Below are 23,835 nucleotides of genomic sequence, written 5' to 3'. Positions count from 1 at the left end.
CGCGGGCCTGGGGCGGGGGGCCGCGTGCGACCACAGAAAAGGGGAGCCCCGAAAGGGTCTCTGAGGCGAGGAACTGCCTCTGCCTTGATTACGACGGAGTTTTCAAACTCACAGAACCGCCGCCCAGAGCGTGAGCGCCATGCTGCGTGAGCCCAGGTGGCCGAGCAGACACGGAGACAGGAGGGCTCACCCCACTCTCACTTCCAGACTGAGCCTGCTCTGGACAGGCTGGGGTGGACTCGACGCCCACCGTCCCGTCCCGCCCGCCGCCACGGGCACGGCGTGGCACCCCGGCTCTGATGCCCATGGGAGACCCTGCCACTGCTGAGTCTGGAGTGGGCAGAGCCCTCGAGGCGTCCTGCCCTGAGAACACCTGCCAACACCTGTGTCCCGGGCGCCTGCCCGGGTAACGCAGGCAGGCACCTGCGTGAAGGGCACCCTCCCACCGTGCCCCGGACACCTGCCCAGAGGGGACAGGTCCTAATAGACGGCGAGGGCCCCAGAGGGCTCCGCTGGCCGGTCCCCGGGGGCCAGGACTGGCCCACCTGAGGGCTCAGGGTGCAGTGGGGGAGGGGCACCGCGGCGGCAACTGCTCCTACCTGGCAGGCGTGCCCCGGTGAGGGGGCCAGACAGGGCCATGCCGACCTCCGTCATCCCGTACCTCTCCAGCAGGGTGTGCCCCGTGATGCTCTTCCACTTCTCCAGCACGGGCAGGGGCAGGGCGGCCGAGCCCGAGACCATCAACCTGCACGGCACAACCAAACGCAGCCTTAGCTTCTGACAGGGCTCGGCACTCGTGCGCAAAGACGACGCCTCTCTGTACATATTGATACTCGAAAACAGAGACCACGTAAAGCACCCTTCGCTCAGTATCACCATTTTTTTTTTTTTTTGAGACAGAGTCTCTCGTTGTTGCCCAGGCTAGAGTGAGTGCCGTGGCGTCAGCCTAGCTCACAGCAACCTCAAACTCCTGGGCTTGAGTGATCCTCCTGCCTCAGCCTCCCGAGTAGCTGGGACTACAGACATGCGCCACCATGCCTGGGTAATTTTTTTATATATATATCAGTTGGCCAATTAATTTCTTTCTATTTGTAGTAGAGACGGGGTCTCGCTCTTGCTCAGGCTGGTTTTGAACTCCTGACCTTGAGCAATCCGCCCGCCTCGGCCTCCCAAGAGCTAGGATTACAGGCGTGAGCCACAGCGCCCGGCCTAGTATCACCATTTTTTAAAACTTTATTTTAGCGTATTGGGGGGGGGGTACAAGTGTTTAGGTTATGTATATTGCCCATGCCCCCCCCCAGTCAGAGCCTCAAGCGTGTCCATCCTCCAGACATTGCATATCTCACTCGTTCTGTTTGTATACACCCATCCCTCCTCCCCCTCCCACCTGCCCGACACCCGATAAATGTTATTCCTATGTGTCCACTGAGGTGTTGATCCATTAATACCAATTTGCTGGTGAGTACATGTGCATCACTATATTTTATTTTGTTTTTCAACTGGAGACGGGGTCTCGCTCTTGCTCCGGCTGGTCTCGAACTCCTCGAGCTCAAGCGATCCTCGGCCTCCCAGAGAGCTGGGATTACAGGTGTGAGCCACTGTGCCCGGCTAATACATTTTTAAATTCTTGATAAAAACCGTAGCGTACTAAAACTTAACTCTAGCTTTTGGAAAATAATTTGTTATGTATATTTTAGAATGAAAACAGGTCTTCAAAAAGGATGAATGGTTAATCAAGGCCAAAAAAAAAATATTTTTAGAGTCTTTGGTAGCACTCATTGCAAATAATTAATATGCTGTTCACAAACAATCCTAAAAAACGGCAATAATGGCGCTAACGAAGACGACAATACCCTTAGTTTACAGATGAAATGCTCCCACGCTGAGGAGCAGGAGCCAGACACGCGGGGGGGGGGGGGGGGAACTGAGCGCCACAGAGCCATACGACACCCAGGGAGGCTTGGGGGCCAACAGCGAGGACGAGGACGTTTAGTCAGGTCAGGTCCGTGAGCTCCCGCCCTCCTCTCCTACGGCGCTTCCCTTAGGCCCCACGTGCAGAAGGGAAGACCCTTTTGTCTGCAGTCTGGGCCAAGTGGCGCCAGCCACTGTGTCTCCTCTGCGGGGTGCACCCCGGTGACCCCCACGACCAGACCAGCCAACCTCTCACCTGTCACAGGAACCCCCTGATGCTCCCTCACTGCCCTCACTCTCGCCTTGGTTCTTTTTTTTTTTCTGAGACAGAGTCTCACTCTGTTGCCTGGGCTAGAGTGCCATGGCGTCAGCCTAGCTCACAGCAACCTCCAACTCCTGGGCTCAAGTGATCCTCCTGCCTCAGCCTCCCGAGTAGCTGGGACCACAGGCATGCGCCACCATGTCCAGCTAATTTTTCCTCTATATTTTTAGTTGGCCAAATAGTTTCTATTTTTAGTAGAGATGGTCTCGTCTGTTGCTCAGGCTGGTTTCAAACTCCTGACCTTGAGCGATCCTCCCGCCTCGGCCTCCCAGAGTGCTGGGATTACAGGCGTGAGCCACCACACCCGGCCCGTCTTGGTTCTTTACAGGCGGCAAATTGTGCCACCGCGCACTCCACACCCTGTCAGCTCTGCCAGCCCCAGGCGTGGCCCCAGAGGGCGGGTCCTTCCCTGGAACTCAGGGCCGTGGCAGAGCAGCGGGATGGGAGCACAGGCCAAGTGTCTCTATAGATAGGGCGCAGAGCGATGGCACTTGGGCAAGAACACGCCCCCCTGCCCAAGCATTTGTCGCGATGACCCAGAATTCGCTCCGAGCACGAAGGTGCTTCCTCCGAGCGGCACAGCGGCCACGGGACATCTGCACGAAGCGCATCTGAGCTGGACTCAAGCTCCCTGGCGTCCAGCGAGAGCCTGTTCCTCCCTGCTGGGCGCTGCCCCGTCACCTCTTCCGCTTGCGACAAAGGGAAGACATCCCAACCCACCCGGGCCTCCGCGGGTAACGCAGGTCCCTCGGGTGTGTGGGGACTCACCGAGCTACATGCTCACACCTGCGCTTCCCAGTTAGTGACTCACACGTTGATAAAAAGAGGGAGGAGAAACCCGCAGTGTCTGCAGGTTCGCCTGGGAACCCAGAGACGCAGCCTGGTGACCTGATGGGTTCACAAAGGAGCCAGGGCAGGAGTGGCACATGGCCCAGTCAGGGAGACGGACACATGGCAGGCGGGAGCCGGGGACAGGAGTGGACAGGTCAGTGGTTCCCTGTCCTTACGCTGGTCCTACTACAGTGCAGGCAGAGACAGAGACAGAGACACAGACAGACAGATGGCAAGGTAGAGAGACAGACGGAGATATGGAAGCCAGAGAGACAGACAGGAGGTGGATGGAGAGAGAGACAGATAGATACATAAGACAAACAGACTGTGAACTAAAATGCTCACCCCCCCACCGGCTGACTGAATGGACCCCCTTGTGGCCAAAGAAATATCCTAAAGCAAAATTGCCTGCCAGGAGGAGGGAGGTCAGACGAGCCTTATCATGTCCCCCTCCCTTCTTGGAGACTTCCTTTGTAAGCCATTAACAGGCCTAAGGGTATGCAAGACAAACCTGCAGGCCCTCAATTTGTTCAACAAATGGTGGCTTATCTCTGGAAAACAGTTTATGTTAAAACATTCCAAGCCTTTAGACAAAGCTTCATGTCTTTAGCCAATTACAATGTGAAGAATCTTTAAACCCACCTATAACCTGTAAGCCCTCGCTTCGAGATGGCACACCTTTTTGGGCCAAAGCAATGTATGCCTCCCACGTATTGATAGATGGCTTTACCCGGAACCCCTGTCTCTGAAATGTATAAAAACCGAACTGTAAGCCAGCCACAGCGAGTCCACTTGCCCGAGGCCTCTTGGCAGTGGCTCCGGGTCATGGTCCTCAAATTTGGCTCAGAATAAATCTCTTTAAAATTATTTTACAGAGTTTGGCTTTTTTCCATTGACAAGATGGACACAGATACAGACACAGAATACAGACAGACAGAGACAGAGATATAGGATACGGACAGACGGACGGAAATAGAAATATAGAATACAGACAGACAGAGGTACAGATATAGAATACGGACAGATGGAGACAGATACAGATATAGAATACAGACAGACGGATGAAGGTAGAGATATAGATTATGGACAGATGGAGAGAGATACAGACATAAAATACACATGGAGGGAGACAGAGACAGAATATGGACTGATGGAGGTAGAGATATAGAGCACAGACAGATGGAGATTGAGACATAGAATACTAACAGACGGAGGTACAGACATAGACTATGGACAGAATACAGACATGCACACGGACTGACAGAGAGAGGTGTACGGATATGTCATTTGGAGGGAATGGAAAACACTGCTCCCTAAAACTCAGTAGTACTGAGTCCTCAGAAGTAAGTTGTACAAGCTGATCCTCAAGACTCTCTGAGCGGGAAAATGGGCTCTTTTCGTTTACCTAATTTTTTCTTCACACACTGCACGCACGAAATCTCGGACGTGTGGCTGGGTGAAATATTTGTCATAGTAATCCATCAGTTTGGCGTATATTGTAGGCACGGCCATAAATACATTAATCCGTGGAGTTTCAGAACTTAAGAACTTTTCCCAAACCTAAAGCGAAAAAAGGAAGTATCCATGTAAGAGACTAGGAAGCCAACGCACAGTGTCAGGTGTTTCCTGGTCCCTGTCAGTGTTTGTTTTTTTGTTTTTTTTAGACAAAAACTGAGGCCACTTAGGTGACGTGTCCAAGACAAGCCACAAGTGGCAGAGCTGTGAGTCTCCCCGAGCCTCTCTAATTTGAAGCTGCTAATCTTAACCGTGAGGGGTCACTCCTTCCCTAGAACAAGGGGGGTCTCAGCACTCTCGGACAGTGCTCCACGCTGTCCGACGGCATCTGGAAGAACCACACTTTAAGGGGAACTGGAACACGTTCCGTATTCAGAGTGGTGAAGGCATTCAGAATCACTTAACAAGGGCTAAAGAAACAGATTTTTCTTTTCCAACTTCAATTAAAAAAAAAAGGCTTGCAGGTAGGATATATAATTAATTTCCAGAAACCTAAGGGGCTGTTACATAACAAAAATTGTTCAGAACGTCATCTAAGTAACAGAACTATGACAAAGGTAGGAAAAGGGAGATTTTTAATAATTTTTTTTTTGTACTTTTTGCCCTCTTGCACACGCCCGGACACCCCCCATGTGAGCCCTCTGCACACGGCCCCACACCCCCCACGTGAGCCCTCTGTGCACGGCCCCACACCCCCCACGTGAGCCCTCTGTGCACGGCCCCACACCCTCCACGTGAGGCTTCTGCGCACGGGCCCCACACCCCCCACGTGAGCCCTCTGCGCACGGCCCCACACCCCGCACGTGAGCCCTCTGCGCACGGCCCCACACCCCCCACGTGAGCCCTCTGCGCACGGCCCCACACCCTCCACGTGAGGCCTCTGCGCACGGCCCCACACCCCCCACGTGAGCCCTCTGCGCACGGCCCCACACCCCGCACGTGAGCCCTCTGCGCACGGCCCCACACCCTCCACGTGAGCCCTCTGCACACCGCCCCACACTCCCCACGTGAGCCCTCTGCACACCGCCCCACACTCCCCACGTGAGCCCTCTGCACACCGCCCCACACCCCCCACGTGAGCCCTCTGCGCACGGCCCCACACCCTCCACGTGAGCCCTCTGCGCACGGCCCCACACCCCCCACGTGAGCCCTCTGCGCACGGCCCCACACCCCGCACGTGAGCCCTCTGCGCACGGCCCCACACCCCCCACGTGAGCCCTCTGCGCACGGCCCCACACCCTCCACGTGAGGCCTCTGCGCACGGCCCCACACCCCCCACGTGAGCCCTCTGCGCACGGCCCCACACCCCCCACGTGAGCCCTCTGCGCACGGCCCCACACCCCCCACGTGAGCCCTCTGCGCACGGCCCCACACCCCCCACGTGAGCCCTCTGCGCACGGCCCCACACCCCCCACGTGAGCCCTCTGCGCACGGCCCCACACCCCCCACGTGAGCCCTCTGCGCACGGCCCCACACCCCCCACGTGAGCCCTCTGCGCACGGCCCCACACCTTCCACGTGAGCCCTCTGCACACTGCCCCACACTCCCCACGTGAGCCCTCTGCACACCGCCCCACACTCCCCACGTGAGGCCTCTGCACATGCCCGGACACCCCCCCCCCATGTGAGGCCTCTGCACACGGCCCCACACCTTCCATGTGAGCCCTCTGCGCACAGCCCCACACCTTTCACGTGAGCCCTCTGCACACGGCCTCACACCTTTCACGTGAGCCCTCTGCACACGGCCTCACACCTTTCACGTGAGCCCTCTGCACACGGCCCCACACCCCCATGTGAGCCCTCTGTGCACGGCCCCACACCGTCCACGTGAGCCCTCTGCACACGGCCCCACACCTTCCACGTGAGCCCTCTGCGCACAGCCCCACACCTTCCACGTGAGCCCTCTGCGCACAGCCCCACACCTTCCACGTGAGCCCTCTGCACACGGCCCCACACCTTCCACGTGAGCCCTCTGCACACGGCCCCATACTCCCCACGTGAGCCCTCTGCGCACAGCCCCACACCTTCCACGTGAGCCCTCTGCACACGGCCCCACACCTTCCACGTGAGCCCTCTGCACACGGCCTCACACCTTTCACGTGAGCCCTCTGCACACGGCCTCACACCCCCTTGTGAGCCCTCTGCGCACGGCCCCATACTCCCCACGTGAACCCTCAGCGCACGGCCCCACACCTTCCACATGAGCCCTCTGCACATGCCCGGACACCCCCCCATGTGAGCCCTCTGGGCACGGCCCCACAACCCCCACCTGAGGCCTCTGCCCCATCAGTGTTCTTAACAGGAGCCTTTCCTTACTGTGAGATGGACGAGTCCACACAGCCCCAGCTGAAAGGGGTGTCTCGGGCCACTGACTCCTGGCCCTTGGGGAGGAGCAACAATCTGATGGGCATGTGCCATTATCACTTCCCAATTAGAGTGATTCAAGTTAAAATTCTCTTTATCAAGACTGTCAGAAAAAAGTGAAACAGCCAGCCAGAGCCTGGGGGAGACTCACGTGTTTGTTTTTTTTTGAGACAGAATTCTCACTGTGTTGCCTGGGCTAGAGTGAGTGCCGTGGCATCAGGCTACCTCACAGCAACCTCAAATTCTTGGGCTCAAGCAGTCGTCCTTCCTCAGCCTCCTGAGTAGCTGGGACTACAGGCATGCGCCACCATGCCCGGCTAATTTTTTTTCCTGTTTTTGGTAGAGATGGGATCTCGCTCTTATTCAGGCTGGTCTCAGCTCAAGCAATCCACCAGCCTCAGCCTCCCAGAGTGCTAGGACTATAGGCATGAGCCGCCGTCCCTGGCTTCATGTGTGTATTTTTGACAATAGTTTTATGCAGAATATGTAAAGAACACCTACAAGTTAGCAGTAAACAGATGAGCCAACTGAAACATGGGCACAAGACTTGAAGGAGCACGTCACAAAAGGACACATGAACCAATGAGTACATAAAAAGTGTCCAACAACATTACTCATCACAGAAATGCAGCTTTTATAGTGACAGTGAGACAGTGTCACGCACCCACCAGCGGGACCACGCTCAGACACACGTGCCCAGCCATGGTTGCTCTCACACGCCGCCCACGGCACTGAGAAACGGATAACACCTGGAGAACGGTTTGGTTGTTTCCTACAAAGTCAGACAGACGCTGACTGAGGACCCAGCAATGCTGCCCTGGGTGTTTACCCAGAAGAAACGAAATCGCCCGTCTGCAAAGAGACGTGTGTGCGGATGTTCTAGCAGCTTCCTTCGGAAAGCCACATGCTGGAAACGACCCACACCTCCATTGACAACGGAGCATAGGCGGCACCGCGGGACTGGGGAAGGGACTCCCCTCTGGCACGTGCGTGTTGTACAGTTCTGGATAAATTTTGAGATTTTGGATGAATCTTAAAAACACATCACAGAAGGCCGGGCGCGGTGGCTCACGCTTGTAATCCTAGCTCTCTGGGAGGCCGAGGCGGGCGGATTGCTCAAGGTCAGGAGTTCAAAACCAGCCTGATCCCAGCTGTTGACAACATGTAAAAGAAAAAAAAAAAAAAAGACAAAACCAGCCTGAGCGAGACCCCGTCTCTACTATAAAAATAGAAAGAAATTAATTGGCCATCTAATATATATATATATAAAATTAGCCGGGCATGGTGGCTCGTGCCTGTAGTCCCAGCAACTCGGGAGGCTGAGGCAGGAGGATTGCTTAAGCCCAGGAGTTTGAGGTTGCTGTGAGCTAGGCTGACGCCACGGCACTCACTCTAGCCTACGCAAGAAAGCGAGACTCTGTCTCAAAAAACAAAAACAAAAAAAACACATCACAGAAAGAAGCGAGACACACACTCTACGATTCTGTGTGAACGAAGGCCAAGAACAGGAAACTAGCTCGAGGTAACAGAAGTCACAAGGGCGGCCGTCAGGACAGGGTCGCTGACTGGAGAAGTGGGGAAGGAGTGTCACGGGCGAGGATGGTGTCACGCCCTGGCGGGGCCAGCACAGCTGAGCCACCGACACACTCCATCGATGCACCAGCTCTGGGACTCCACGTCACCACGCCCGAGTAAAGGGAAACGAAAACCACACGACCTCAGACCCACCTGCCAAAGTGGCCAGAGCAGCAGGACGGACACCACCACCTGCTGGTCAGGACAGGGCAGCTGGGATTCCCAGACCCGCCAGTAGGCACCGCACTGGGGACTCTGGCAATTCCAGCCAGGAGCACTCGAGAGCCCAGCGCCCTGCCTCTGGCCCAGACGGCGTCCGCAGGTGAGCAGCTGCCCGGTTCGTGTGACTGGTGTGCCTGACCCTGCAACGCAGAGCTGCAGGATGAAACTGCTTCCCTAGGAGTCCTGGTGCCACCCTGCACGGCCTGGCCCCATCACACATGTGACAGCGACCTATCTCCCAAGCTCAGCATCACCCCTGACCGCCTGAGCCCCTTCCAACAGCCTGTGGTACAGTGCGGCCATCTGCACACAGCAGGGCCCCCACGGGGGGGGGGTGGCTCCCGGTCAGGGGCATCTTCCTTTGCCCAGTTCTTTATTCTGCTCTCCAGGGCGCTCAGAAGAGGGAAGAGAAGTGGCACAGACACGCACCGCGCCACTCCCAGGCACGAGAGCAGAGGGGTCCTTTCCTCACGGGCTGCGCAGGCAGGAGAGGCGGGAGGGCGGCCGGAGGATGCTGTCCCTGCACCCGCAGACTCAGAGTCTCAGCCAGGCCTCCTCCAGCAAGTATTCATATTGGCCCACAAGTCCCCCTGGAGCTACGGGGGGACAGATCACACACACAATCAAGCGACAGTGACAGCACACGCACAGTCTAACGGCAGTGACAGCACAGGCAGACGAAGGACGCTGACCTCTCCTCATTGTCACAGACAACACCTGACTCTCAGCTGCTGGTCTGGGAGCCACTCCCAGCTGAGAGGCCCTTGCCAGGCTTGGAATTTACCTAAACGACCGCTGTCCTAGAGCGAGGCGCTGAGAACTGCGGGTAAATTCTCCCTCCACGTCACGCAACGCGCTGTGAGACCTGCAAGGACTGTAGGATCTCGGAACCGGTGCACGCCGTGGTTGGACGCTCGGCCCTCCAAACCCCGTGTGAAACTGACCTCATGTTGGTGGGGACCCTGGGGGGAGGGGGAGGGGGAGGGGGAGGGGGAAGATCCCTCAGGAACGGCTGGGCGCCCCGCTGGAGGGGGTGGGGTGGGGAGGCTGTTCAGGAGGAGACACTGTGGGACTGCCGTGGCTCTCTAGAAGGGAGGTCTGTCTGGCAGGGAGCGGACGCACCAGGCTCTTGTTTTAGCTTTGCTCAGTGGCCTGGCCCTTAGGTGTCAGCCCAGCACCCAGGGTGACAAGTCTCTACTCTGCCAGGGCAGAGCTCCAAGCCCCCCAGGACGCGCAACCTCATGTCTCTCGGCACGCACCCCACATCTACTAGCACGCACGCCATGTCTCCCGGCATTCATCCCATGTCTCCCGACACGCACCCCATATCTACTGGCATGCACGCCACATTTCCCGGCACTCATCCCACGTCTCTCGGCACGCAACCCCACGTCTCCCAGGACGCACGCCCCCACGTCTCCCGGCACGCACGCCCTCACACACGCCCTCACGTCTCCCGGCACGCACGCCCTCACGCACGCCCCCACGTCTCCCGGCAGGCACGCCCTCACGTCTCCCGGCACGCACGCCCCCACGTCTCCTGGCACACATGCCCTCACGCACGCCCCCACGTCTCCCGGAACGCACGCCCCCACGTCTCCCGGCACGCACGCCCCCACGTCTCCTGGCACACATGCCCTCACACACGCCCCCACGTCTCCCGGCACGCACGCCCCCACGTCTCCTGGCACGCACGCCCCCACGTCTCCTGGCACACATGCCCTCACGCACGCCCCCACGTCTCCCGGCACGCATGCGCTCACACACGCCCCGACGTCTCCCGGCACGCTCGCCCCCACGTCTCCTGGCACGCACGCCCCCACGTCTCCTGGCACACATGCCCTCACGCACGCCCCCACGTCTCCCGGCACGCATGCGCTCACACACGCCCCGACGTCTCCCGGCACGCTCGCCCCCACGTCTCCTGGCACGCACGCCCCCACGTCTCCTGGCACACATGCCCTCACGCACGCCCCCACGTCTCCCGGCACGCATGCGCTCACACACGCCCCGACGTCTCCCGGCACGCTCGCCCCCACGTCTCCTGGCACACATGCCCTCACGCACGCCCCCACGTCTCCCGGCACGCATGCGCTCACACACGCCCCGACGTCTCCCGGCACGCTCGCCCCCACGTCTCCCGGCACGGACGCCCTCACACACACCCCCACGTCTCCTGGCACACATGCCCTCACACACGCCCTCACGTCTCCCGGCACGCATGCGCTCACGCACGCCACGTCTCCCAGGACGCACGCCCTCACGCGCGACCCCACGTCTCCCGGCACGCACCCCAGATCTACTGGCACGCACGCCACGTTTCCCGGCACGCACCCCACGTCTCCCGGCACACACCCCACGTCTTCCGGCACGCACCCCACGTCTACTGGCACGTATGCCATGTCTCCCGGCATGCACCCCACCATGCACGACCTCACGTCTTCAGACACACGCAACCTGACGTCTCCTGGCACACACGCCCTCACGCACAACCCCACGTCTCCCTGCATGCACGCCCTCACGTCTCCCAGCACGCACCCCACGTCTCCCGGCACGGACGCCCTCACGCACGACCCCACGTCTCCCTGCATGCACGCCCTCACGTCTCCCAGCACGCACCCCACGTCTCCCGGCACGCACGCCCTCATGCACGACCCCACGTCTCCCTCCATGCACGCACCCCACGTCTCCCAGCACGCACCCCACGTCTCCCGGCACGCACGCCCTCACGCATGACCCCACGTCTCCCGGCATGCACCCCACGTCTCCCGGCACGCACGCCCTCACGCATGACCCCACGTCTCCCGGCACGCACGCCCTCACGCATGACCCCACGTCTCCCGGCACGCACCCCACGTCTCCCGGCACGCACGCCCTCACGAATGACCCCACGTCTCCCGGCATGCACCCCACGTCTCCCGACACGCACCCCACGTCTCCCGGCACGCACCCCACGTCTCCCAGCATGCACCCCACCTCTCCCGGCACGCACGCCCTCACGAATGACCCCACGTCTCCCGGCATGCACCCCACGGCTCCCGGCACGCACGCCCTCACGCAAGACCCCACGTCTCCCGGCACGCACGCCCTCACGCATGACCCCACGTCTCCCGGCACGCACCCCACGGCTCCCGGCATGCACCCCACATCTCCCGGCACGCACGCCCTCACGCATGACCCCACGTCTCCCGGCATGCACCCCACGTCTCCCGGCATGCACGCCCTCACGCATGACCCCACGTCTCCCGGCATGCACCCCACGGCTCCCGGCACGCACGCCCTCACGCATGACCCCACGTCTCCCGGCATGCACCCCACATCTCCCGACACGCACCCCACGTCTCCCGGCACGCACGCCCTCACGAATGACCCCACGTCTCCCGGCATGCACCCCACGGCTCCCGGCACGCACGCCCTCACGCATGACCCCACGTCTCCCGGCACGCACGCCCTCACGCATGACCCCACGTCTCCCGGCACGCACCCCACGGCTCCCGGCACGCACGCCCTCACGCATGACCCCACGTCTCCCGGCATGCACCCCACGTCTGCCGGCACGCACGCCCTCACGCATGACCCCACGGCTCCCGGCATGCACCCCACGGCTCCCGGCACGCACGCCCTCACGCATGACCCCACGTCTCCCTGCATGCACGCACCCTACGTCTCCCAACACGCACCCCACGTCTCCCGGCATGCACGCCCTCACGCACGACCCCACGTCTCCCGGCACGCACGACCCACGTCTCCCGGCCCAGCAGCCCGTCTGCGCACGTCCCGTCGGCCGTGGCCTGGTCAGGAGGGGCGCGCGCTAATCCCAGTGGCAGACAAGCCACACGGACCCCACAGGTGCCTGCTGCCCAAGAGGCCCCCCGGGCAGAGGGGCCTTGCCCGCAGCAGGGTGGCGACGCGACGTGCGGCCGGCCAGCAGCGAGCGAGGCCTGACCGCGCCCAGGAGAGACGGCGGCTAGCTGCGCAGCACGCGGACGCTGGGGAATGCCCAGCGAGACGCAATTCCACCCATAACATCTGACACCCGGGGAGCAGATATGAAATCCTTATAGGTTGTTCTTGTTTCCTGTAGAGTGCTCACTATTCCAAAATTCAGTTTTTTCCAGAACACCTGAGCTAGAACCTGCGCACATGCAGTGGCATCAATCCATCGCGCTTTCGCACCGGCAAGATTAGGGTGGACGCTAGGATGGCGGGGACCTGCACACGCCGAGGACTGGCTCTGCCGCTTCCACACGACATCTCCCTCGGCTCGAGACACCAGCAAGCCCGCCCACGCCACACGCCATCAACGCGGCAGGAGACGGCGGCCTCCTGTGAGCACAGACCCGGCTCCTACTGTCTGGGCCTCTCGCATACGTGCGCAAACCCTGGGCTTTGCACTGCCGGGGAAACCGGCAGTGGATTTTTAGCGGTGAACTGTGTGTGTTCATGCTTCACCTCTTTCCTCAGAGGAGATTAAACAAATAACTTCCCTTGCGTGATCTAAGGGCCCTTTCCCACCAGCTGCCCGCTGTGCGCGTCCAGGTACTTGCGCCACGTTCGAGTGAGGTGTGGCAGTCCGCAGCGGGGAGTGAGCAAGCCGCTTTAGACACCTGGGCCCTGGGCTCGGGGCCCGGGCACCTGCAGAATAAAGCAATGGGTGTCCGTTCACTCATTCATTCATTCACTCATTCGTTCTCATGCCCACAAGGGGCGGCTGACCCCAGGCTGCCACAGGCGGGCCCCTGGGCGGTGTTCTCCGAGAGAACATGGCTGGACAAACCCCAGACTCCACCCCGTGCTTCGAGGAGACAGATGCCGGGATAAACAGCCAGGCGGGGTGAGGGCTGCAGCGGAACAGGGAAGCTGGGGCCTCCTGAGAAGGAAAGCCGCGGCCCACGCTGGCTTGCAGAGGGGAGAAGCAAGCCCAGTAGGGTGGTGTGCCCAGCAGGGGCCAGAGCGGCAAAGGGGGCTGAGAGACGAGAGAGGTGGAGTGCGCATGGCCACCCAGGGGCCAGGCCTGGGCCAGCGTGTGGGGGAGGTGGCTTCTCTGTCCCTGCTGGATTCTGACTCTTGCGCAGCTGCTGGGCCACGCCTCTCAGGGCATGTGGCGCTGCCGAAGCAGGAACTAGGAGATCTGGACTCATGCGACATCCACTAGACATGTTGGCCTTCGGAGCTCGGCCTGTCTGAGCTCCTGATGCACATTTCCTGGGGCTCAGGCCTGAGAAGGGGGGGTTCCTCCCTCTGCGTCCGGTGGGGTCATAGCTCTTACACTGTCGTAATTGCTGTATTGTATTATCAGCTGTTAATCTCATACTCTGCCTGTTCATAAATCAAACCTCACGCTAGGTATGTACAGGAAAAAGCAGTGACAGGGCTCAGCACTATCCGTGGCTCCAGGCACCCACCAGGGGTCCCGGAAGGTCTCCACGTGGATAACGGGGGACAACTGTGTGCCAGAAAAGGTATCTGGCTCGCGGTGGCTCGGGGAGCCCATCCCTGACTCACCTGCTGGGCGCTGAACTCGGGCAGCATCACGCAGGTCGCGCCCACCCAGAGCGGGCAGAGCAGCTTGTTGACCACGCCGTGGACGTGGTGCAGCGGGAGCACATGGAGGATCACGTCGTCCTTCGTCCACGCCCACTTGTGGACCAGCCCGGTCACCTGCAGGGATAACAGCACAGCGTGGAGCAGGAACTCAAGGCCGCTGCTGCTGCTGCACCACGCACCGACCCGGCTCACACGTGGGCACCACACACTCCCAGCCCAGGGGAGGAAGGGGAGAGAGCCGGCTCTTTGCTGTGCCTCCCACTACAGAAACTAAAAGCGGGAGGACTGTGGGTCGTCCAAAGATCTGCTGGGAGACCTGTGCACCCCAGGGATGCCCCACAGGCTTCCGTGAGTTCTGGGGCAGCAGAACGGGCAGAGGTGTGATTTCAGCACCAGCTCGGCCCCACCCAGGCCCTGGGGCTCTGGGCCCAGCATTGCATCCGTGCTGACTCCTCCCTGGAGGCAGGGCCTGGGCGCACCCTGGGCTCCACAGAGATGAGAAGCTGAGTGAGATGCGCCCCTCCCCAGCAGCTCCCCGTCCCATCCTCGCTGGCCGGCTCTCCAGACAAGCCCCTCCCAGAGGTGAGGACACAGGAAGCCGGCTGCGCACAAACGCGATCTGCTCTCAGGCTGCCAGAATAAGCCCTGGTTTTCGGTCCTAATCCCATAGGCCGAGTGTGTGGCTGGTCTCTTTAAATCACCCCCATCATACACAGCCGTCCCTTCTGACCTGAACACGCCACCCGGTCCTGGTGGGGCCACCCAGGGGACTCCCCCCCATACCTGCTGCTCCACCCCGACCCCTGCCTCCTGCGTCCGGCCGGTGGGCACACCCTACGGCCAGCGGTCACCAGCATCCCACACAGGGTCGTAGGGCAGTGACCGCTGCAAACTGCCCTACGGAGAAAGACGAACCGGAAAGCGCTTCCGGCCCTGAGAGCCCGCCCAGACTGACGCCGTCACTGCGTGGGAAGGACGCAGCAGACCCCCCGTGGGCGCGGCCCGACACTCACCACGGCCGCGACGTTGCGGTGGGTGCTCAGCACGCCCTTGGGCTTGCCGGTGCTGCCGCTGGTGTAGATGAGCATGGCGCCCCGGTCCCGCCACTCCTGCTCCCGCGCCGGCGCCTCTGCGGGCTCCCCTGCCGCGCCCTCGTAGACCGCGGGCGTGAGCGGCAGCAGCGGGACCCCCAGCCTCCCCACCACCGGGCTCAGGCGCCCCACGTGCTCCGGGCCGGCCAGGACCACGGAGCTCCGGGAGTCCCGGATGAAATACTCCAGCTGGGCCTCGGGGTGCTTGCGGTAGAGGGGCACGGCGACGCCGCCGCTCATCCACGAGGCCCACTGCGCGACCACGTAGGAGACGTCGTTGGAGCACAGGAAGGCGACCCTCTCCTCGCGGAGGTCCCCGCCCGCACAGCCGCGCAGCTCGCAGATCTCGCGGGACAGGCGCAGGCTGCGCCGGTACAGGTCCCCGTACGTGTGGCTGCCGTGCCGGTCAACCACGGCGACTCTGTCCGCGAAGGCCAGCGCGCGGGCGAACACCGGCGCGGCCCTGTCCGTGCAGACCGCCGGCGCCGTGTGCAGGAGGCCGCGTCCTCTGCGGCTCAGCCGAGCTGGCCTGCAGGACGCCAAGGCACAGGCCAGCCGCCGGAGGGACAGCGCCAGCTGGGGGGCCATCGCAGCCGCAAACATGCCCCTCGCGTTCCCTGGGGCAGCGCTGGGGAAGAGAGAGCACAGCACGTTAGCACCCACCGGGGCCTGTCCGCCCCCCCAAAAAAGAAATATCAGGCCATTAAACATGAAATGTCCGATTTCAAATCAAAAGTGTAGTTTACTGTCTCAGACAAGAAGCAGTGCAGTTGATCAAAGTGTGCGCCTAAACTATCGACACAGTTTTGCCATCTTAATGGTGGCTCGTTTATGCCAGCAGCGAAGCCCAGAGAGCGAGCGGTGATGAAATCGTGAAAGGCATTTTCTACAGTTTGTTGAGAATTGAGTATTTTTTTCTGGCAAGAAGAAGTCCAGAGCCTGGAAGAGGTGGTGGTCAGTTGGTGCAAGGGCTGGTGAATACGGTGGATGACAACAGTTTCCAAGTCCAGCCTCTGTAGTCTGAGGAGCATTGTTTGTGTGACATGTGGTTGAGCGTTGTCTTGCTAGAGTATTGGCCTGTCTCTGTTGACCAATCTCAGCTGCTTAATCGCAAGTGTCGTCATTTCATCTGAGGACTGAACTCTGATCTTTTTATTTTGCTAAAAACTCCTTCCTAAGGAGGCCAGCTAGGTCAGGCTGACAAACAGTAAATTCCCACTAAGCATTCCCACTAAGTGGGGTGGTTTACTTCCATACCTGATTCTGGTATGGCATTAACATCACCTAAAAGATAAGAAGCTCCTGTCTTAACTCAAGCATCCTAGCAGATGCCTATCATAAATTTAAAATATCTTAAAGCATCCTAGCAGGCACCTATTGTAAATTTAAAACATCCTCCTGTCTGGACCTCCCAGAGTGCTCACAGCCTTATCTTAAAATAAGCACATCCTTTCTGGTCTTCAAGATAAAGTCTAACTCTCTCAGCCAATTGCCAGCCAAAGAACCTTTAAACCCACCTATAACCTGCAAGCCCCCGCTTGGAGATGTCCCACCTTTTTGGGCCAAACCAATGTCTGCCTCTCATGTATTAATTTGTGACTTTGCCTGTAACCCCTGTCTCTCTGAAAATGTATAAAACTGAACTGTAACCCAGCCACAGCGAGCCCACTTGCTCAAGGCCTCTTGGGCAGTGGCTCCAGGTCATGGTCCTCAAATTTGGCTCAGAATAAATCTCTTTAAAATTATTTTACAGAGTTTGGCTTTTTTTCGGTTGACACATCCAACTGGTTGCAGGAGACATCTGCTGTCATCAGCTGACCAGGTTCCATGAAGCTGTAGTGGGCAATACCAGCGCTGGACCACCAAGCAGACATCATTGGTTTTTTTGGTGGATATTTGGTTTGGGACTGTGTTTTGGCACTTCACCTTTATCCAGCCATTGTGCTGAATGCTTGGGATTGCCAAAAAGAATCCATTTCTCATCACACACAACAACATGGTGTAGAAATGGTTCACCTTTATGTCATGGCAGCAAAGAAATGCAAACTTCAAGATGATTTCTCCTCTGGTGCTCATTTAATTCATGGGGAACCCATCTATCCAGCTTCTTTACCTTGCTGATTTGTTTCAGATGGTCCAATATTGTTAGAATAGTAATGTCAAACCTTGCTGCTAATTCATGTGTAGGTGGAATGGATTCGCTTCCACTACAGCTTTCAGCTCATCATTATCCACCTTGTTCTCAGGTCGCCCACGTGGCTCATTTTCAAGATTAAAATCAACAGAGCAGAACTTCTCAGACTATGGACATACTGTGTGTTCATTAGCTACATCTTTCCCAAACACTTCTTTGATATTTTGAGCTGTCTATGCTGCATTGGTTGCACAATGGAACTTATATTTAAAAAATAACACGAATTTTTGACTTATCCATTCACAAAATTCCTCTAAAAAAAAATTTGAGACATAATCACAAGCCAAAGTGTCCATTTGAAAGACTGATATACCTTCACACTTAAAATAAAACAAGAAATATCAAAGTGAAATGTCAGAGAGATCAACTGCCTCAGTACTTCAGGAAATTGGACATTTCATACCTAATAACCTAAATTCCCAAACAGATGACGTCTGCCCAAGTTGGGGAGGTGACATCCTCCCACGTGAAATGCTCACACTTACACAACACTTTTGAAACCCAGATGTCCAACATCCCAGCTTTTTATTTGACCTCATTAGTTTAAGGATTTCAAAACCATACGAGGTCTGATAACAATGAAATAACCCAGGTAAAACCAAAGAGAACCAAATAAATCCAATGTATTTAAGGTAAATTCTGAATGATGTTACACAGGGGAGGGGCAGATGTTCCATTCCAAACTAGATGACAGCATCATGACAAGGCCGAGAACCTCCTCTCCTGTGACACCCCGGGGCAGGGACCACCCCCACCCCACCCCCACCCCAAGTCCCTGCACGGCTGTTTCTGCGCGTTCAGAATGCTCTTCCTCTGAGAAATCCTCACTTTTCCTTCTTTGGTTAACTTGCAGGGGAAAACTAACGTGTTATTGTTTGTTGTACATACCAAACAGTTTTGCTGTCTGCTCTTAATTTAAAAAGCAGATTGTACACAACACTTTATAATTATCTAACAAAACAAACAAACTCCACGACAATAAAGACTGTCAGAACCAAATTATGTTTTGTGCTGAGGCTCCCCGGGAGGCGTGGCAGGAGGGCTGAACGCAGCCACGATCTCAGCTGCCCACGAACACGCAGGCCCCGGGATTGCCCAGCCAGGGGCCCATACGTGCACCTTTGGGGACTTAGGGAAGAGGCACCTGCCGCCTCCCGCCCAGGCTTCCGGGCCACCACAGGGAGCCACACGTTAACCAGCGGGGAGGGGACAGTCAGCAAAGGGAAAAGGAGCACAGGGAAGAACCCCCTCTTCCTCCCCCCTTGAATGGGCTTCTGCTAACCGGGAGAGGGCTTGTCGGCTTCAGAGGGACCAGAAAACCTTGCTTGTGTCTTTAGCACAACCCCAAAATTAGAAATGTCGTCATGAACCCTATATTCACAATGGGACTGGGGAAGGGTGAGGTGGGCACATCTGGGAGAAGTGAAGAAACCTGCTCGAGGCCACAAAACAAGGGAGGCACCTGGCGGCCCCAGGGCCACATTGCAGGCCCCCGAAGGGCTGCCTCCCCTCCTGGGGAGGCCGAGTCTCGGCTCAGCGATGGGGGAGGACGCTTCCCCCACCTCGAAATGAACACCAGGCAAAAACCCTGAAAATGGGAAAGGCAAACCCTTTCTTCCCATGGCTGTATTTAAAAAACTTACCCTAAGGAAATAGAGATGCACATAAAGACACACAGGATGTTCAGTCCACTGAATTCACTTCTTTATGATATTGAAAAACTGGAACTAAACCAAGTGGTCCAGGAGAATCACATTTTGCACACGCACACACACATGCATGGGGTGTTAGGTAGCCGCTAACCCAACTGCAGAGCGGTGTGCACTGCACTGATGGGAAAGGCTTCTTGCAACATTACTGAGGGAAAAATACAGTCATCATTTAGTAAAAAAAAGACTTGAGGGGTGAGCACCCAAGTGGTCACAACAAGAATGCTGGGTGATTTCTGTTCCTTCCTAGTACTTCTCAATTTTTTCCAATTTCTCTGCCATAAGCATGTATGACTTTTGTAATCAGAAAAATAAAACGTTATTTATTTTCAATGTCATTTATTTTTTAAAAATGAAGATGCTCCAACTCCAGCATTAGTATTTTCTTTCATACAAAAAAGAAAGACCAAGAAAATACTTGTTATGGAAGGGGGACATACAAGACATTTGTATTAATAGTTATCTGCAGCTGTTGCTCTCAAAACGACAGACAAACGCAGGTGAGACGCCAGCTTCCTCTAGCAAAAGGGCTCGGTAGAGCCAAGCAGACCATGAGGAACCAAGTTCCGACAAGGTGAGTTCAAGCGCTCGCCCAGCTTGCTGCCGAGACACGGGTCCCCTCTCCCCTGCTCTACCACAAATCTCTCGCCTTGTGACGTGGGGCCAGAGCCAGAGTGGCTGACCAGCTGCTGGTGGCATAAGAGCAGGGGTGGACTGTTCACAAGCTCAGAGCTCGGCGGAGCTGCCCAAGTGATGGGCTGGGGACAGGGCAAAGCCCTCAAAGTGCAGGTTCCCCGGGCAGAATCCTCAGCCCTGAATCGCTGGGCATCCTCGAGGTACCGCGATGAGATGGGCTCTGTGTGAGACAGACGGTCCTGGCTCCAGGGAGCCCACGGGGTTCCAGGAGACACCAGGGCGGGAGGGACAGTAAAGCCAGGACCTGAGGGGTGAGGAGCAGCCAACGTCATCTCAGCACTGATGACGGGGACGAGGAAAGTCCTCCCATCTAAGGCTGTGCTCACACAGGGTGTGTGTGGAACAGATGTCAGGAAGTGGTGCTGCTGGGACGCCTTCAATTTTGGTAAATATTGCCAAAGTCCCCTCCAAAGAGGTCCTGATTTATTCTCCCACCAAGCATGTGGGAAGTGGGTAGCCCCATCAAACCAGCCTTTAAACCTCTCAGGTATGAGACCCTGAACTACTCAATCATAAATTCTTCCAGCTCAAGTCTTCAAGGTCATCTGGATCAGAGCCCTACCTTGAACAAGCAAACAAAATCCACCCAGGGCAGACGGCCGTGAACACCTCCAGGTCCAGAGAGACCCACAGCTCCCGCAGGGAGAACCCCCACCTTCTAACCCCAGGGACCCCCCTTTGATGTGGGGCTCCCATCACCACCAGCAGCACAGCTTGGCGTGACACTGCCCACCAAACAAAGGCAGTTCAGTCAGGGGGTTCCATCTTAATCAACCCGCTTCACGCACCTGACACTCAGCACGCTGAGTCCCCTGAGTGGAGCAGTGTCACCATAGGACTATGTGCAAAACCTGTCAAAAGCTAAGGAACGCCCGGGCGTGGTGACTCACGCCTGTAATCCTGGCACTCTGGGAGGCCGAGGCAGGCGATTGCTCAAGGTCAGGAGTTCAAGACCAGCCTGAGTAAGAGCGAGACCCTGTCTCTACTAAAAAATAGAAAGAAATTAATTGGCCAACTAAAAACATACAGAAAAAGTCAGCCAGGCATGGTGGTGCATGCCTGTAATCCCAGTTACATGGGAGGCTGAGGCAGGAGGATCGCTTGAGCCCAGGAGTTTGAGGTTACTGTGAACTAGGCTGATGCCACGGCACTCTAGCCCAGGCAACAGAGTGAGACTCTGTTTCAAAAAAAAAAAAAAAAAAAAAAAAAAAAAAGCTAAGGAATGTGTGTGAGCCTGGACAGCCTCTTCTTGGTAAAGACATCATGTCCTCTAAGATTTGGGAGCCACTGAGAGCAGCTGCTCTCTGATTCCCCCAGGAGGGAGGCAAGACCCCAGCTGGAGACCTGGGCAGAGGCCCCCGAGTGCTGTAAGCACCAGATTCTCAGATCAGACCAAGATCTGGGGCCTTTCCGGAACACACGTCCCCTACCAGGAGCAGTGCGTCTTTCCTTCTTAGCCAGGACCCTGCTCAGAGCAGACGTTAGCGTCAACACAGACCTGGACCTGAACGGTCATTCTTTTTATCCTAGTTTTTTCACCTAAGCCTTCCCTTCCCATCTATAAGGCGGGATGAGGACAAGACTTGCCTCACGGAGTTCACAAAGAATGGGTGCCGGGCGGGCACCGAGTGGAAAACAAACGCCCGCCATTGCTGCAGGGCGCTCACCGCTGAGCCTAAGACAAAAATCACTTGATAAGAACGATACTTGCATTCAAATGAAGGGAGCTGGTTTCGAAATGAACAAAATGGCACCTGATCTACCCAACACACCTGACCCAGCCACTCTCAGAATTCGTGTGCAAAGAGGACACTGGTACTTCCTCTTGCTTGTGAACTTGACTGGGTGAGCGGCAGAGGCCTCTCCCTGTGGTGCAGGGTCTGTATCCAACATGCTTGTGGTTTGGGGAGTTGTTTCCAAAATTATATATATATATTTGTGTGTGTGAGACAGAGTCTCACTCTGTTGCCTGGGCTAGAGTGTCGTGGCGTCAGCCTAGCTCACAGCAACCTCCAACTCCTGGGCTCAAGCGATCCTCCTGCCTCAGCCTCTCGAGTAGCTGGGACTACAGGCATGCGCCACCATGCCCGGCTAATTTTTTCTATATATTTTTAGTTGTCCAGATAATTTGTTTCTATGTTTAGTAGAGACAGGGTCTCGCTTTTGCTCAGGCTGATCTCAAACTCCTGAGCTCAAACGATCCTCCTGCCTCGACCTCCCAGAGTGCTAGGATTACAGGCGTGAGCCACCACCAAAATTATTAAGTAACAGGCATTCACGTTGCATTTGTGAGCAGTACAGTGGGGAAAAAAAAAATCAAAAGGGGGAGACACAATTGAAACCCATATCCATTTTAGGAAAAAATTCCATTTTAAAAATATAATCTAAAAATAAAATAAAAAATATATAGATAATCTAGAAGGGTGACACAGCTACCCCAAACCCACAGTTTAATCCACCAGTTCTGTCTTAAACAGAAGGTTCAGAGACAAAGGGTGGGAGCAGGGAGGCCTTGTCCTACAGCAGTCACAGAACGCTGGGCTCTGCCACGTGCCACACCAAGGGTCACTCCTTGGCTACAAATAAATCTCCTGCGTCCCACGCAGGTGCCCCCCGCTCTGGTCCAGGGCCTGGCATTGAGCACCCACGTCCCAGGCAGGTCTCAGTCTTGCGCCCCTGTCACCAACATCCCCACTCCTAGGCAGGGAATTCAACAACGCACCCAAACACACAGTGCTTGTTCCCCTGCTGAACACTCACCCTCTTCTGTTTTTGCAAATTCCCAATCACCCTTCCAGGCCCAGCTTAAATGCCACCTCCTCTTTAAAGCCCCGGCTCTCTCCAGGGAGTGGCTGCTGGCCCAGCCTTCAAAATAGGCTGCACTGACATGCTGCCTTGCTTCCCAGTCCCCCCACCCCCCCAGGAGCCAGAGCCGCTGCGAACCTCAAACCTGGACCCCAGGGCACCCAAATAAAGCGGGGCGGGGGTGCTTCCAGGATGGCTTCTGCAGCCCGGTGAGAAGTGGAAACGAACTTATTATAGACACAACAACGTTTCGCTCTAATGAGGACAGGCTGGGCCGGCGTCCCCGCCAGGAGGGCACCCGCGCGACACAGCGACACCGCGGCCCAGGACGGCCGATGACCCGCCGGGCGGGCGCGCCAGCTCGTGGCGGGGCCAATGTCCAGACTCGTCTGCCCGGCCTGGGCGGGGGACCAGGCAGGGCAGCCGGGCAATGGACGGCCCGAGTTGGGCAGGATGGGAGCCTGCGCCTAAGGGCGCGGAGGCCCGGGGGCGCGCGAGGAGGCCGGGGTCACGCGCGGAGCTCGGGGGCGCGCTCTACCTCGCCGGCTGGTCCTTCTCGTACAGCTGCGCGCTCGCCGGGGTCAGGCAGAGGTCAGGCCGGGTCCGGCCGGAACTGCGTCCGTCGCCCAACAGCGTCCCCCGCGCCAAGCGTCCGTCGCCCAATAGCGTCCCCCCGGGCGCGGCGCCGCGGCGGCGGGTTCCGGGCCGGCCCGGCGAGTGGGTCCTGCCGGCGGTGACGGGGCAGTTGGGGCCGTGCTAACTTTGTCAGGCGCGGTGGCCTCAGCTCCGAGTCTCGAGCAGCCTCTCACGTGAGATGTAGCCGAAAAACGACCAGCAGAACAGGCGCAGGGCCGGGGCTGTAGGAGCGAGAACGCCGAAACAACCCGCCGATGTCCTCACAGAGCAGGAAACAGCGTAGCCTTGGGAGTGAGCACAAGATGCCCCGAGAAAGAACATCCCAGTAACACAAGGAGGTCATGGAAGTTACGACTACAACAGTCCGAGTAAAAACCTCAGTGGAAGTGCTGGAAGATACAGTTAGGGAAACCTCCCA

At 57.6% G+C, this 23,835-nt stretch overlaps 1 protein-coding gene across 2 annotated transcripts in view; it reads right to left on the bottom strand.

Annotated features, from left to right (window-relative positions):
• The window catches only part of ACSF3 (acyl-CoA synthetase family member 3), a 37,388-nt gene extending 13,998 nt beyond the window's left edge, over positions 1-23,390 (bottom strand). For both annotated transcript variants that reach the window (XR_012913725.1, XM_012737114.3), the window contains exons 1-5: positions 23,320-23,390; positions 15,300-16,005; positions 14,245-14,400; positions 4,470-4,624; positions 600-745 (exon numbers count right to left, since the gene is read on the bottom strand). Coding sequence is in view for 1 of the 2 variants with exons in the window: in XM_012737114.3 (XP_012592568.3) it covers positions 600-745; positions 4,470-4,624; positions 14,245-14,400; positions 15,300-15,980 (1,138 nt within the window). In the remaining variant the exon portion in view is untranslated. The remainder of the gene's footprint in view (positions 1-599; positions 746-4,469; positions 4,625-14,244; positions 14,401-15,299; positions 16,006-23,319) is intronic.
• Positions 23,391-23,835: the final 445 nt, after the last annotated feature.

The sequence above is a fragment of the Microcebus murinus genome, chromosome 20 (assembly GCF_040939455.1).
Source record: "Microcebus murinus isolate Inina chromosome 20, M.murinus_Inina_mat1.0, whole genome shotgun sequence".
Classification (NCBI taxonomy): domain Eukaryota; kingdom Metazoa; phylum Chordata; class Mammalia; order Primates; family Cheirogaleidae; genus Microcebus; species Microcebus murinus.
The sequence above is the reverse complement of the archived record's forward strand: the minus strand, read 5'-3'. Positions and strand labels throughout refer to the sequence as shown.